Genomic DNA, 14,520 nt, shown 5'->3' on the forward strand with positions numbered 1-14,520 from the left:
AGTGTTGTCTGACACGTGGATGCCCTCTTTCTTGCTCAGTGTCCTTACTCGGCTTCCTGGACACCCCGTTCTCAGGGTTTCCTCCTGCCCCTCTGTGTCCGCAGCCTGGGCTCCTTCCTGCTCCGCTCGGCCACCCAGCGAGGTGGGGCCTCTTGGCCTCTGTCTACACCCACCCCTCTCCTCTCCCAGGTGGCTCCATCCAGAAGTATGGCTTGGAGTGCCATTTAGGATCATGCCCCCAGCCTTCACATGCCTCCATCCTGGAGGCAGTCTTGCCTACCCAGCTGCCTCCACGGCCTCCTGGCCTCTTGGCTGAGATGTCTGTTAGCATCGGAATCCAAGGTGGTCTGAACCAGAACTGCTTCTCCCTCTCACCCCGCCCTGACTTGCTCTGCTCCCACCCCATCCGTGCCTCCGTTAAAGGCATGGCCAGTCACCCAGTCACTCAGGCCACGAACCTGGCAGTGACCCCCCATGCCTCGCTTCCCCTCATCCCCAAACTCACTGCAGCACCATGCCCAGGCTCTTCCTTCCAACGAGGGCTGAGTCTAGCTGCTTCTCCCCGTGCTCACCGCCTAGTCCTAGCCCAAGATATCCCTGGTCCCCGGTTGCATCTCTAACTGGTCCTCCTGCTTCTTCTGTGTCTTCCTCTCCCAATTCCATCCTGTGAAGAGTGGCCTGAGTTTTCAAAGATGTAAGCCTTCCAGAAGCTTCCATGACTCAGAAGAGAACTCCGAGTCTTCACTGTGGCCTAAGCGGCCCTGCTCCTCCCTCTGGCCTCAGGCCCCGCCAGTCTTCCATCAGCTGTCAGCCTCATCAAACATACCTAAATTCTCATGCTAGGACCTTGGCACAGGCTGTTCTCTCTTCCCGGATGTCCCTTCCTTGGGGTCCTTATATGGCCCCTGTTTCACGAGCCTTTCCTGACCATGTTTCCCCATCACTCTGTACTGTTACCTTACCCATGTTCCTTCAGAGCACTGATTGCTGTCTGACAGTGTTAGCTCTGGGCGTCCTGTCCTTAAGCCTATAGACCGATGGTTGTCTGTCCTGTGCTCTGCTGTGTCCTGGGCCCCTAGACCAGTGCTTGACACAGGGTAGAGGTTCAAAACACAGACATGGAAGGGAGGGAAGAAGCCTCCAAAGTACAGTTCAGGGCAAACTCCAGGGCCCCAGAAAATATCTAGGAGTCTGTAATAGACTTGCCAATCTTGGTTACTTAACCCGAAATAACTCTCTGTTCGGGCCATCCAATCTCTGCCTGAAATTCCTTTCTTTCTTTCCTTATTCAAGAGTAGTCAGGCTAAAGTCCACCCAAGGTAGCCCTTAACCTCCCAGGCTGTAGCTACCACAGGCAGATTTAAGCAATCTCACAGAATTCTCCAGAATCAGTTCACTTTACACTTGGGTAACTGAAGAGGCCTACACGGAGGGTTCTTGAAACTAACAAACTTGGCTCCCAAAGATACGGAATTAATACTAACTGCATGCTGTTGAGTTATTGTTTCATGCTAAACAAGATTTTATTTTATTTATTTATTTTTTTAAAGATTTTATTTATTTATTCATTCATGAGAGACACAGAGAGAGAGAGAGAGAGAGAGAGAGAGAGAGAGGCAGAGACACAGGCAGAGAGAGAAGCAGGCTCCATGCAGGGAGCCTGATGTGGGACTCGATCCCGGGACTCCGGAATCACGCCCAGGGCTAAAGGCAGGCGCTCAACCACTGAGCCACCCAGGCATCCCCTAAACAGGATTTTAAATGTTTTCTGTGCATTTTCTCATTGAATCCTCAGAAACACGCCCTGAGGCTATTGTATCTGCAAAACAATCCACCTTAAACCTCATGGGTTTAAAAGAATAACCATTTTATTTGCTCATACTTCTATAGGCCAGCAAATGTGGACTGGCCTCAGCTGGCAGTTCTTCTGATGGGCTTGCCTGGGGTCACTCGTGTGTAATCATGAAAGGGCACAGTTGAGGCTAAATGGTCGAAGAGGGACTCACTCGCGTGTCTGACGGTGGGCACAAACTGTGGGAGGCCACATGCATCCCGCAGGCCAACCTGGCCCTTCCTCCGTACGACGGCAGGGTTCTGAGATGGCAAAGCCCCATTATGCAGTTTTCACACCTTCACTTGAGTGAGTCAACTTTGCTCAAGTCTCATTACCAAAGGAAGTCATGTGGCCAAGCTCAGCGTCAACATGAGAGGGGACCACACAAGGGAGTGGGTACTGGAGAGAGAATTTTCGAGAGGCCATTATGGAGCAAGCTGCCACACAAATTAGTAGGTTATTACTTATGGTTTACAGGTGGGGAAACTGAGGATCAGAAAGGGTAAGAAACATGCTCTAGGCCACTCGGCTGCTGAGAGGCGGTGTTGACCTAAGTTCTTGGCTCATGAGCCTCAGAAGCTCCACTGCCTTGTGTAGCAATTAAGTTCCCACCTTGTGAAATGACAAGATGGCAGATTTGTCTTTCCCAGGATCCCAGTTGCGCTTTTATTTGTAGTTGGCCAAAATTAAATCCGGTTAAGTCACTTAACCTCTGTTCCTCAGGCTGCTCATCTGTAAGATGGGTTTAGTAATAGTGCTCTCTATTCTTACTATTTTGTTTATTGTCTGATTATTGGTAGATTGGAGAGAATGGAAGCCCTTTGGGGGCTGGTATTTCCATCTGCTTTGCTCACCGCTATATCCCCAGTGCCCCGAACAGTGCCTGGAATATAGCAGGTGCCCAATAAATATTAGTTGAATGACTAAGCAAATGGATGGATGAGTGGGGGATGTGGAGTAGGACAGGCGGGAGACAGTGAGAAACAAAGAGAGCTGTGGCTTCGAGAAGTCTTTCCAAAAGATCTAAAAATCCCTGGCTTCTCTTCTCTGCCTGAAATGGTTTGCAAACCACCTTTCTGGTCTTGAAGCCCCGTGGTGAACCCTCTTTTCCCTCATGCAAAGTCTGATTGAGGGGTTGAATCTCTTCAGGAACTCTTCCCTCCCACCCCTATTTTTAGGGAGCCAGCCCCCTTCCACCTGCGGCTGTGCTGCCTGCTAGCTCCGCAGTGTCCTCTCCATGCAGCTGGCAGATGGGGAAAGCAAAAACAAGGCTGTGTTCAGGCCAGGTTCAGGCCTGAAAGAGCTCATATGCTATTGGCTAGAACTCAGTCACATGGCCACACCGGGCAGCGTGACAGGCTGGGAGACCCGTAGTTGGGGTCCAGGATGAAGAGGTGATGGGTTTGGTGACCTTCTCACCAATCTCTGCCACCATGGCCATTGATTGCTACCCGGGAAATGTGATAGCCTTGGAATCTTCCATCTCCCGGCACCAGGGGAGGGAGGAGGCACCCACTTTCTTTCCGCCACTCTATTTTTTTTTTTTTTGCATATGTGCATCAGCTTTTAATAGAACTTATTCATTTATTATGATTCTTGTTAATTGTTGGCCTCTTCCCCACTGGGATGTGGGCACAAAGATCTTTGTGTGTTTTGTTCACTGCTCCTCAGCACCTAGGACAGTGCCTGGCATCCAGGAGGCACTCAGTGTTTATCAGAAGGAAGTTGAATGGATGCGGGGTATGGATCCCTGGTCTGCAGCCCGATCTCTGGAGTACAGGAAGCCCTAGACAAACGGTCAGCATCTCTTCTGCCTGCTGGGAAACCCACAGGGAGGCCAAGATTCCAGCCGGGGAGATGGGGAGTGACCTTGGACAAATCTTCCTTTCCTCTTGTAAACTGGGGGATTGGCCTGCAAGTTCTAGGGACCTTCCAGCTGAGATATATCCTGGCACCAGGAATTCTTGTCAACTCTCCTTGATCCTACTTATTTTCAGCCGATGTTGGATATGCACACTTCTGCTCCTTCTTCCTAGATCTCACCCCTGGGAAGGGGCTTCTCCGGCTCAGTGGTGCTGGGATGTCTCTGCGAAAGGGCTCTTAGAACTTGTGGTTTGTGTCTGGGAGGCATGGTCTGGAGATCTGCAAACAGCAGGCATTTATTAAGTGCTTTTAAAAACACGAGACAGGGGCCACCTGGGTGGTTCAGTGGTTGAGCGTCTGCCTTTGGCTCAGGTTGTGATCCCAGCGTCCTGGGATCGAGTCCTGCATCGGGCTCGCTGCATGGAGCCTGCTTCTTTCTCTGCCTGTGTCTCTGCCTCTGCCTCTGTGCCTCTCATGAATGAATAAATAAAATCTTAAAAAAATAAAATTAAAACATGAGACAACCTAAATACCCATTAACAGAAACGGTGGACTGTACTGTCGCTATTGAAAGAGAAGGAGTTAGACTCAAATCCAGGGAACTGGAGCGCATGATGTAAGTGAGAATAAAGCTCGTTGCAGAATGTGTTTGAGAATGACTCCATTTTTGTGAAACCAAATGGCAAAATCTCTATATATGTGTATGTGGGTTTATTTATGTTCATAAGTAAGGAAAACAGCGGGAGAGAGGAGCCCCCGGTCTGTACCGTTAGTTATCTAGCAGTGTGTGCATGCTGAGGGCATGGGGATCAGGGAATGGAGAGGGGTTGGAGGACAGTATTCATCTTTTCTTACATCTTTGTCATTTGACTAGTTTCAAATAAAAATGTGTTACTTTTCTAATCTTAGAAAAAGAATGCAATGCATCTCTAAGGAGTCAGACCACTCGGGGACACATCCTTGCAGACGTCTACTGTCACTGACAACATGAGCTGCCCTGTGGGCAATGCTTAGCCCTCAGTAGTCATCCCCCCGTGCACTTTCCCTAAGGACAGCAGACTTGCCAGGGTCCATCCTGCCGTCTGCACCTGTGTGTCAGTGGAATTTGGCAGAGGGGTGGCTATGATGCAAGTCTCCCATCCTTTGGAGACTGAGTGAGCAGGGAGCGTCCCCTGTGATCTTAGTGGAACGTCCCTTCTCCCCTCCCTGTATCCACATCCAGATGGATCAGATCTGAGGCTGGTTTTGGAGGCCAGAGACACACTGGGGCTGTCCAGGACCTGTGGGTAGGAGATCACAGGTGTGGTTACGCTCTTCCCCGTTCTTGCTTTAGAGCTTCAGAGGCAGCTCCAGCTGCAAGGGTCTTTGGGGGTCCCCTCTGACTGCAGACAGGGGTGTACCACCCATCCCCCAAGTCCTGGGGCGGGGGTGGTGTGTATGCACACGCGGAGTTGGGAGCTTATCTTTGGAGCTCCACAAGCTGTTTCCTGGCCATGTGGCTCTCGCCTTCAGGAAATCCCTGCAGATGCCTATTTTAAACCTCCCTCGCTGTGCTCAGTTCTCATTTCCTTTGCTGTGGGCTCCTTCCTCCGAATGGGAGCCCTTCAGCCTGGATGTTAGGGAGCTGCCTCCATCAGCTTTCTTGTCCCGGAGCCAGTAAGGAAGCATCCTGCCCCAAACTCTTTGATGGTACCCGATGCTTTTCAGAGCTCTCTGTCATTCCATCCCATTTGGGTGGCCCCTTAGAATAACCCTCTGAGGCAGGACTGGCTCGGGGTATCACCTCCATATGACAGAGAAAATGGACATTTGGAGCAGTTAAATGACTTGCCCAATGTCCCAGAATGAATAAAAGGTAGTTCCAGGCTTTGGCCTTCCGGATCAGCCTGCTTAGCCCCGGCTCCACTGTCAGAAGTGACCGTCCCCATGGAAGGTCCCAGAAGAGATTGGCTGAGTGGGCCCAATTTACACCTGGTGAGTCCACTCCCCACTTGCAGTGGAGTGGACCAGGGTGGACTCGTGATCTGAGGTGACCATCCAGAGACTGGGGTGCACCCATCTGCCTCGTACTCTAGCACTTGAATGAAGGCCACAGGCTTTGGTTACACCGAAGAGACATGTGAAGTCAGAGTAAGAGCCATATGCCAGTCAGAGGCATGGAGGCACCGGAGCTATGTAAAGGGAAGGAAGCCGCTCCACAGAGAGGAGACTGGGAAGGTGTGTGAGGGGCAGCCAGGATGGAAGACCAGGTGGCCCCCAGAGAGGGAAAGGGCTTGGGGACTTTTGTATTCCCTTGAGCCAGCTGGCTATCCCATAATCAGACCTGACCTGTGACAGACCCTGAAGCCTTTCAATGATCCCCCTTTTCCAGAGCGGGGGACCTGATTAGAACAATGATGGCAGGACCAGGGTTCTCCCTGACTCCAGGGATAGAAAGCCCAACTCACAAGTGTACTTTTTTGGCCTAAGCAAAAAAGTACAACTTATTGGGTCGAAGAACTGAAAACACCAAAAGCAGAGCTGGGCAGGTCTGGTGGGAGGGATCAAGCAAAGCCATGGGACTTCGGCTTGCACTCTCTGTGTCCCCTCTGCTTTTCACTGTGCTGGGCTCTCAGGCTCTCCTTCCTCATGGTGGCAAGATAGCTGCCACCGATATCAGATACACCCCCCACCTCTCAGCATCTCTGGCAGAAAGTGAGGGTCTCTTTTCCCAAGTTTCAACAATAGCCCCAGAACTGAGTTCTACTGCTCTGATCACTAACACCCAACCCAGAGCCAATCTCTGGAGCTGAGGAGATGGGCTATTCTGATTGGCCAGGTTTGAGTCACATGCCTTCCCAAGGAGCCCACGTGTGTGAAGTCAGCTCCACTAGAAAGAATGCCAGGAATTGAGAGTGGGGTATGGTGGTTTCATGGGAGCCCCAGGGCAGGGCAGTGGGTCACAGGAAGAGCATCAGTCAAGGTGAGATACACCTGCAACAAAACACCCTTGACATGTTTGTGGCTAATAAAAAAATTTTATTTCTTGCTCTCCTTGGTGGCAGTGGTGGGGCTCCAGTTCATGGGGTCATTTAGAGACCCACGGCTGGTGGAGGCTCTGTCGTTGTCAACACATGGCTTCCAAGGATACCTTGGGTGATGACATCCAGCAGACAGGCAGGAGAATAAAGCAAAGGTTATATTTTGTGGCCTGGGCCCCGCTCACCCAGGTGACATTGGTGAATTGTATTGGCTAGAACTCAGTCACATGACCACACCTCTGTGCAGATGGAGAATGGGAGAGTTTAGCTGTGCTCCCAGGAGGCAGAGGAAGCAGACTCCACCATAGATGGGGAATGGGGGGGATGCAGGACAGGCAAAACCAAGATCTGCCTGAGTTTTCTGTACCACCGAGCTCCTGTGGCTCTTTGCCCAGGTGTCCCAGTGTGCAGGTACTGGCCCCGCTCTTGCCAGCTGAGGCCTCCCTTATGGTGGTGTGACAGCCAGCTTCCCCTTCAGTCTCCTGCCTGCCCAACTTCCTGTCCACTCCTGAGTAGAGGATGATGAAACTCAGTTACTCTGCATCTGTCAACAGACCCATATGTGCTCAAGGACAGGCAGGCGGTGGAGCAGAGGGAGAGAGGGACCTCTCTGGCTCAGAGACTCCCCACAGCTGCATTTCAGCCCCCTTGATCCTTTCCAGCTGTGCTCTCCTGGGGACCGCCTGGTCCCTAAGCCAGCAGCATTTTCCTCCCCTTCATAGCCTGTCGCCAAGGACACACAGGGGTGGGGGGAAGGGAAGCTGAGCCATCGCTCACAAAGGAATGACCTCTCAGCTTTCTCAAGACCTTGGCTGGGAAGGCTCTGTGTCAGCACCGCTGCCTGTAGCAGCTAATCATTTACTTATTCACTCATTCATTCATTCATTCATTCATTCATGTCAGCGTGCTTTGCAGTGTGCCTGGCATTGTGCCGGGTGCTAAGGCAGAAAGGAAAGGATATACAGAAAAAGCATAAGATATTAGGTCTAATCTAGTGGTAAGGTGATCGGGCTTATGTGGGTTGAACAACTAGGGACAAAACTGAGACAAGCTGTAGTTGAATCTCCTCCCATGATTTAGAGATGATGGGATTTTCGGCGGAGAGCCACCCTGGGGTGTGTGCAAGCAACATGTTCAGCATCTGGGAGACCAGGCATCTGATCTCCTCCCAGCGCTGTCAGTCAGCGGTGTCAGCTAGAGGGGAAACGATATACAGAGAGCAGCGGCTACTGCTTACTGCGTTCGTCGGGCGCCGCGCTAAAGAAATTACCCAAATGCAGCGCCTTATATCATCCTCCCAACAACCATTTAAGACCTAGACTCATCTATCCCTGTTTTTACAGATGGAAAACCAAGGCTCCAGAAACCTTTGGAAACCTGCCCAAAGTTATGCAGCCATCCCAAGGGCAGCTCTGGGCCTGGCATTCAGGGGTGTCTGATGCCCAAGCCCAGGTTCGGCCGCCTGTGTGTTAAATTAGAGATTGCAGCTGTCTGCATGGTCCTCCTGCTGCCCAGCCGGCATACCTGGAAGGTGGCTGGTGTCACCACCAGGAGCTGCTCTGGACTATGAGTGTCAGCCCTGTGCTGGGTGCTGGTCTAGTCTAGAGCGAGAAGGCCCAGTCCTGGGGCTCTGGAAGCTCGGAACAGACCCCAGGGATGGCAACTTTGGTGTCCCCCAGTGGTCTCATGTCGGGCTTCTGAGTTTCTCCCCAAGAATAGCCATCCGTGGAACAGGGCGTCTGAGGATAGAGTTCTCCTTCAGCATCTCCAGGCAGAAGCTTGGCAGAAGGAATGCTTCTCCACCCACTTGGTTTCCTATCGTGTGATGGCTCTTCCATCTGGCTCATTCATGCACTCATTCAACAAATTAGTATTGAGCACCGACTCTCTGCCCCGCTATGGTCAGGGTACCGAAGGGGGCGGGGAAGTGAAAATGGATCCATATGAGAGACAAGACACACTTACATAGAAACAGCAATCCCAGGGAGGCCCATGGATGAGAGATTGCCCCCAGAGCGGGTGGGTGTGGAGAAGGGGTACGCATTAGGGCAAGCTTGGAGGAGCTGGGATTTTGAGCTGGGCCTCAAAGAGAGGGTAGGATTTGAAAATGTGCATCTGAGGAGGACATTCTGGGTAGTGAGAACAGGCACAAGCCTAGGGGTGGGAGCACAGGGCCATGTCTGGGGAAGTGGGAACAGGACCACGTACACAAGAGGAGCAGTGGGAATCAAGATGGCATTCATAGGCAGGCCAGCAGCTTGACCCTGGGAGCTGTGTGCTGTGGCACAAATAACATTTGTCACAGCCTAGCCACTGTGGAGCGGTGATCGGAGAGCAGAAATAAAAGGCCCATGAGGTCCCAGGAAGAGTTTTGACACTTGAGTGCTGGCCTAGCTGAGACACACACTTCCCACAGCATCCTTGATTGTCTGTTCTTGGACAGGCCCCACTGTCACCCTTACACACGCGGCATTACTTCTCAGGCCTCGTCAGCCCGTTGGACCTTTGACACATGCAGCGTCGGGGCTGGAAGGGGAGCTTACAGAGCAGGTCACCCAGTGATTTAAACCTAAAGAAGAATAATTGGGAGGATCCCCTTATTCAAGTGGAATCACAGAAACCCCAGAGAGAAAACAGCTAAGCCGCTTCAGTTAAATCGGGTTGGGAATCTGAAGTCTGCAGGGGAGAGAAGGCAGGGGTACCAGACAGCTTGACCAGTGGTTCAAGGCTCTTCTCCATCTTGTGCAAAAGCCAAGCCTCTGTGCAGAGATGGAGGAGGGAGTGGTCCCCCTCCGTTGGTGGCAGTGATGCCCGGGGCCTGTGGCTGGAGCAGCCCGAGATCCCTCTCTGTAGCCTGGTGGCAGTTGGTGCTACACTGTGGCTTAGCTCATCCTCAACCTACCGACGGACAGAAGTTGTGCTGTGTCTTCCACCCTAAGCACCGAAGGTGATGTGGCTTGGAAGACAACTTATAACCACTGCTGGTGGGTGCTGGAGTGGGGTGGTGGGCAAGTACGCTGAAGTCCTAAAGATAAGGACCCTCTGGGTACCATGGCTGTTCTCCTATGTGCTGGGTGCCTTATTATTTACCAAAGCGTTTTGGGGTAGGATTCTATTTCATTCTTGCAATTAGCCTGTGAGGTACATATTATCCCTATTTTTACTATTGATAGAGGTGAGACTCAGAGAGGCTGAGTGAGTTGCCCAACGTCACACAGCTGGTAAGGAGGCAGAGTCCCCTCGCCCTGGTCTTCTAGCCTCAGGTGTAGAGAATAGTGTAAAGGAGGGAACGAGAGAGGTGGTGGTTGTGTGTACGCGCATGTGTGCGTGTTTCTGTTTGGGGAGGCTGCTAGAGAAAAGTCGAGTAGGAGCTGAGGCTGAGAACATGCTTGTGAATTATTATGCAGCCACTACTCCTTAAATCATATGCGTCCCCTCTATGAGCCACAAGGGAGGGACTCCTGGACCCCCAGAGTGCCTGTCCCAAGACAGGTGCCCAGTAAGCATCTGCCTCATGAGTCTGATTGAAGACATTGCACATGTGACCTTGATTTGGGGTGAGGTTGTCCCAAACACCAGTGGCTGCCTGGCCCACAGCCCATCCTGGTCTCCCAGGTCTGACACCTTCCCATTTCCTCTTCTGCAAATGGGGAGCTGGCGACACAGAAGAGGGAAGCCGTGAACATGCAGGGCCTCCTGGCCGGGTGGGTCCTTGTCATCCTTCTTCCCCAACACGTAGAGTCAACCCCAGCTTCCCCCTTGGAAGTGACCTGACCCCGCCTGGGCTCTGCTGCCTGAAGTGGCAGTGGTACCCTCTGTTCCAGCAGCTCCAGGAAACAGAACACTCCTGACCGCTGGCCACTGCAGAGGCCACTCTGTCTGGGCTCTGGAGAAGTCTGGGATCAGTGCCCAGCTCAGCACAGGAATAAAGAAGATATCCAGGCTCGAGACTCACACTGTCACAAAGCCTGGACAGATTTCTCTAGCTCCTCTGGAGGAAAAATGGGTGCCCACCCCTCTTCTTTACAACCTGCCCGTCTCATCCCCAGGGAGACACAGTATTTGGACCCCAGGCTTTGACACACATGAATCTTCTCAAGGAGTCAGGGCTGATGAGAAGTCCCCAGCCCCATACCCCCTCCCTGCCAAATATCCCAGAGACACTTGCATCTGAGTGCCCAGGCAGACAGACATTCTGCGAGGCAGACAGACAGCTGACACTCCTCCAAGGCTTGGCACGTGCGATTTCACACCTGCTCCTGTCTCCTTTCCTGACATTAAGGACACAGCTTCCTGGCAGCAGCCCCTCCCCACTGATCCCACCGCTTGGCTCTAGGTGCTATAGGGGGCCACTTCCTAGGGTCTCCTCCTGTCCCTTAGGGTTCTGATGATAGTCTATTTGTCCCCAGCGGGTCTGGCATCCAACAAAACACAGGAGTGGAGACAAGGATGAAAAAGCAGGTCCACTTTATTTACAACGATCAGTTGGTGACACATAGATCTTTGGGCTTTTTGTGGCCTTGTTGAGAAACACCTGGGTAGGGGCCCCCTCCTTCTGTTGGGTTACCACACCCCCCCTTCCTCAGCCGGCTATGAGAACCCAAGTGCTGTCAGGACCCTCCGGCTCTGACAGGCCCCGATTGGGGTGGGGCGGGGTGTGTGTGTGTGTGTGTGTGTGTGTCCGCGTCCCTCCTTTGTCCACTTTCTGGGTAGTCAGTGTCCTCAAGCACCTGCCAAAGGTTCTCCTTACCTCCTTTGGAGCCATCTTGGTCCTAGTGGGAGGCACCTGGTGGGGAACCACACACATCTGTCTGCAGAGATGTGGGGTGGGTGAGGAGTCTTGTGGGGGGTGCCAGGTGCCAGGGCACAGTCTTGGGCAGCTGCCTGGTGCAGAGGGCTGTTACCTGGTCTAACCTGTTGTCTGGGTTGGTAGGACCAGCCCAGTCTTCTCCAGAGGCAGAGCAGGGAAGTCCAGAAATCCTCTGAGGGGTAGAGAGGCGAGGCATAGGGCCTGAGAATTCTTGCTCGTGTGTATGGCGGCGGCCTCAGTTCCCACCTTGGACCTGGCCTCAGTTCCCAGGAGCCACTATTCTTCCTCTACAAGAACTGGTCCCATCCCAGGGGAGGAAGGCCTGACTGGCCAAGGGCGGGACCACGGCTTCCACCTGGCCAAAGTCCAGGGCCACCCACCCTCTTGGATTTCTGGAAACTTCTTCCCCCTTCTTTTGAGAGGCTGTTTTGGGAGGGAGGGGGTGGTCTATGGGCAAAGACCTGTTGTAAAGCTGACGGGCAATTCCACGATGGAGGAGGGCGCTCGGAAACTCCGGATGTGGGGGGAGAGGGGGGCGTCCAATGCTCCTGCTCTCCCCTCCTCTGTCCCCCGGTAATCGAGGGCGCATGGGGCGTCACCCTGAGCCGGGACGAGACGCGGGGCAGACAGCGACGGAGACCACGAGGGAGGCAGGGGCCGGGGGGCCAGAGGGGAGCCGGAGCGGGCGGGGCCGGGGCCGGGGCCGGGGCGGGGGCCGCGAGTCCTGCCCCGCGCTCTCAGCGCGCCTGGCCCGCCCGCTCCCGCTCCCGGGGGCCGGCCTTCCAGCGGCGGGGCTGCGCGGGCGGCGGCGGCGCCGGGGCGCCCCGCAGGCTGCACGTCCTCAGCTCCCGCGCCAGGCTGAGCACCTCGGGCCGCTCGCGCTCCTCCGCGCCCGCGTCCGCGTCCTCCTCCTCGTCCTCCTCCTGGATGCTGCTGAGACGCGGCGCCCCGCGGCCGCGCTCGGAGGCCGGCGGCCGGTAGGCGCACTTGGCGTTGAGCAGCCGGCGCAGCGGGGCGCGGGGCACCGAGGCGGCGGCGCCCCCCGCGCGCAGGTGCTGCTGGCGCACGTGGCGCGCGTCGCTCTGGCGCTGCAGGCGCTTGAAGTCGCTGAAGGCCGCCAGCGCGGTCTGGCGGAGCAGGCGGGCCAGGGCGCGCGCCTTGTGCGCCCGCGCCAGCAGCACGGCGTGGCAGCGCAGCACCACGGCCTTGTGGCGCGCCTGGTGGCGGTAGACCCAGGCGAAGACGCGCGGGTGGCGCCCGTCCGCCGCGCAGTAGGTGATGCGCGGCAGCAGGTAGGCGTGCGCCGGCCGGCGGCCCCCGGAGCCCCCCGCGCCCCGCGACGCGCTGCGCTCGCACGGCTGCATGCGGATGCCGTGCGGCCCCAGCGTCAGCTTCATCTTGGTGCCCCCGCCCGGCCCGCAGCGCGCCCAGATCTTGCCCACGGCGTCGTCGGTGCAGCCGTCGCCCTTGGCGTGCAGGGTGACGGCGTTGCCCAGGTACCACACGGTGTAGGTCGGGTCCTCCTTGTTGAGCTCCACTTTCTGGCGCCGGCTGCGGAACACGCGGCCCAGGCGCTCCAGCGGCCAGTCGGGCAGCAGGTCGGGGCAGGAGCGCAGGAAGCTGGAGAGCAGCGACGTGTAGGCGAGTCCGGGACTCAGGCTCTTCGCCTTGCACTTGGCCTCGTCCTCCACCAGCACGAATTTGTTGCGTCTCCAGGGCAGCATCGCGGCGGCGGCCAGAGGGGCCGGGGGCGCCGGGAGCTCACGGGCGTCCTGCCCGGCGGCCGGGGGAGGGCAGGGCGAGCCGCAGCCGGCGGCCCCGGGGTCGCGAGCAGCTGGGCGGCGCCGGCGCCAGTCGGAGCCGGGAGATGCCCGGTGCGCGGCCGGGCTGGCCGCCGAGATGCCCGGGCGGCGGCCGAGCGTCCGGGAACAGCTTCCCCCGGGAGTAGCTCCAGCCGTCCGGGAAGCGAGGAGAGGAGGGGAGGGGGCTGGGCGTGGGGGAGGCGCCCCCGGGCCCTAACCGCGGGGGGGATCCCGCAGTCCCCGCCGCCCAAATTGCGGCGGCAGGAGGTCGCCGGAGCGGGGCTGGCGGCCGGCGGCTGGCGGCTCGGAGGGGTAGACCGAGAGCGCGGTAGCGGAGGGGACTCCTTCAGGCGTCGCGGCTCCACCTCCCCGGGCTGCCTACATCACCGGGCGGGACCGCTAGCGCTCTTGTCCCCTCCCCTCGCCCTCCCCCCCCCCCCCCCCCCCCCGCGCCGGCTCGCGCTGCTCTCCGCCCGGGACCCGGCACAGGCGCGGTGGAACGGGCTTAATCATTATTACTGGAGGGGTGGGGACGGAGGGGCAATTAAGGAGTGGGAGTCTTGGAAAATGTACCGGAGGGCCTTGCTGAGCGCAGACTTCTCCGACCTCATTGGTGGTCTCCGCGCCCCGCTGGGCACGGTCGGGATCGCCCTCCTCGCTCCGGGATTCCCGCTGCCTGGCTCTACCCCCACCTCGGAGAGTGCTTTTGGGTGGGTTCCTGATGGGGCCGGCCCGGCGCTCCTTGCCTCCTGTCTGCACAGCAGAAAGCCAGCTGAGGTGGCCGAGCCGTGCAGTGGAAAAGTACTGTCGCTTGGGTGAAGCTTTCTCCTCGCTTCTTCCAAGGTCGTGGGCCAGGCTGCTGCGCCTGAGCTCTGAGAGCAGCCGCGGCTCCAGAGGCTGGTAGAGGCCCTCGCCTGGACCCAAGCAGGGAGGGTACTTTTTTGAGGGCCAGGGAACGTTCCAGAGCAGTCCTGGGTCTGTGGGAATTGCAGATGAAAAGCTCCTTCTGGCCAAAGGGCTGCCTCAGGGCCCTCTGAGGATTAAATAGGTGAAACTCGTGTTTGTGAACTCCAGTCTTGCTCCCCAAAGCCCTGGGTTTTTTTTTTTGTTTTTTTGTTTTTTTTTAATTTATTTATTATAGTCACAGAGAGAGAGAGAGAGAGAGAGAGGCAGAGACACAGGCAGAGGGAG

At 55.9% G+C, this 14,520-nt stretch overlaps 1 protein-coding gene across 1 annotated transcript; it reads right to left on the minus strand.

Annotated features, from left to right (window-relative positions):
* Positions 1-11,167: 11,167 nt before the first annotated feature.
* Positions 11,168-13,754, minus strand: FAM43B (family with sequence similarity 43 member B). Its single transcript, XM_025447870.3, has one exon. It carries the CDS (start codon positions 13,249-13,251, stop codon positions 12,265-12,267), a length of 987 nt encoding a protein of 328 aa, XP_025303655.1. The 5' UTR covers positions 13,252-13,754; the 3' UTR covers positions 11,168-12,264.
* Positions 13,755-14,520: the final 766 nt, after the last annotated feature.

Source organism: Canis lupus, chromosome 2 (assembly GCF_003254725.2).
Source record: "Canis lupus dingo isolate Sandy chromosome 2, ASM325472v2, whole genome shotgun sequence".
NCBI lineage: Eukaryota > Metazoa > Chordata > Mammalia > Carnivora > Canidae > Canis > Canis lupus.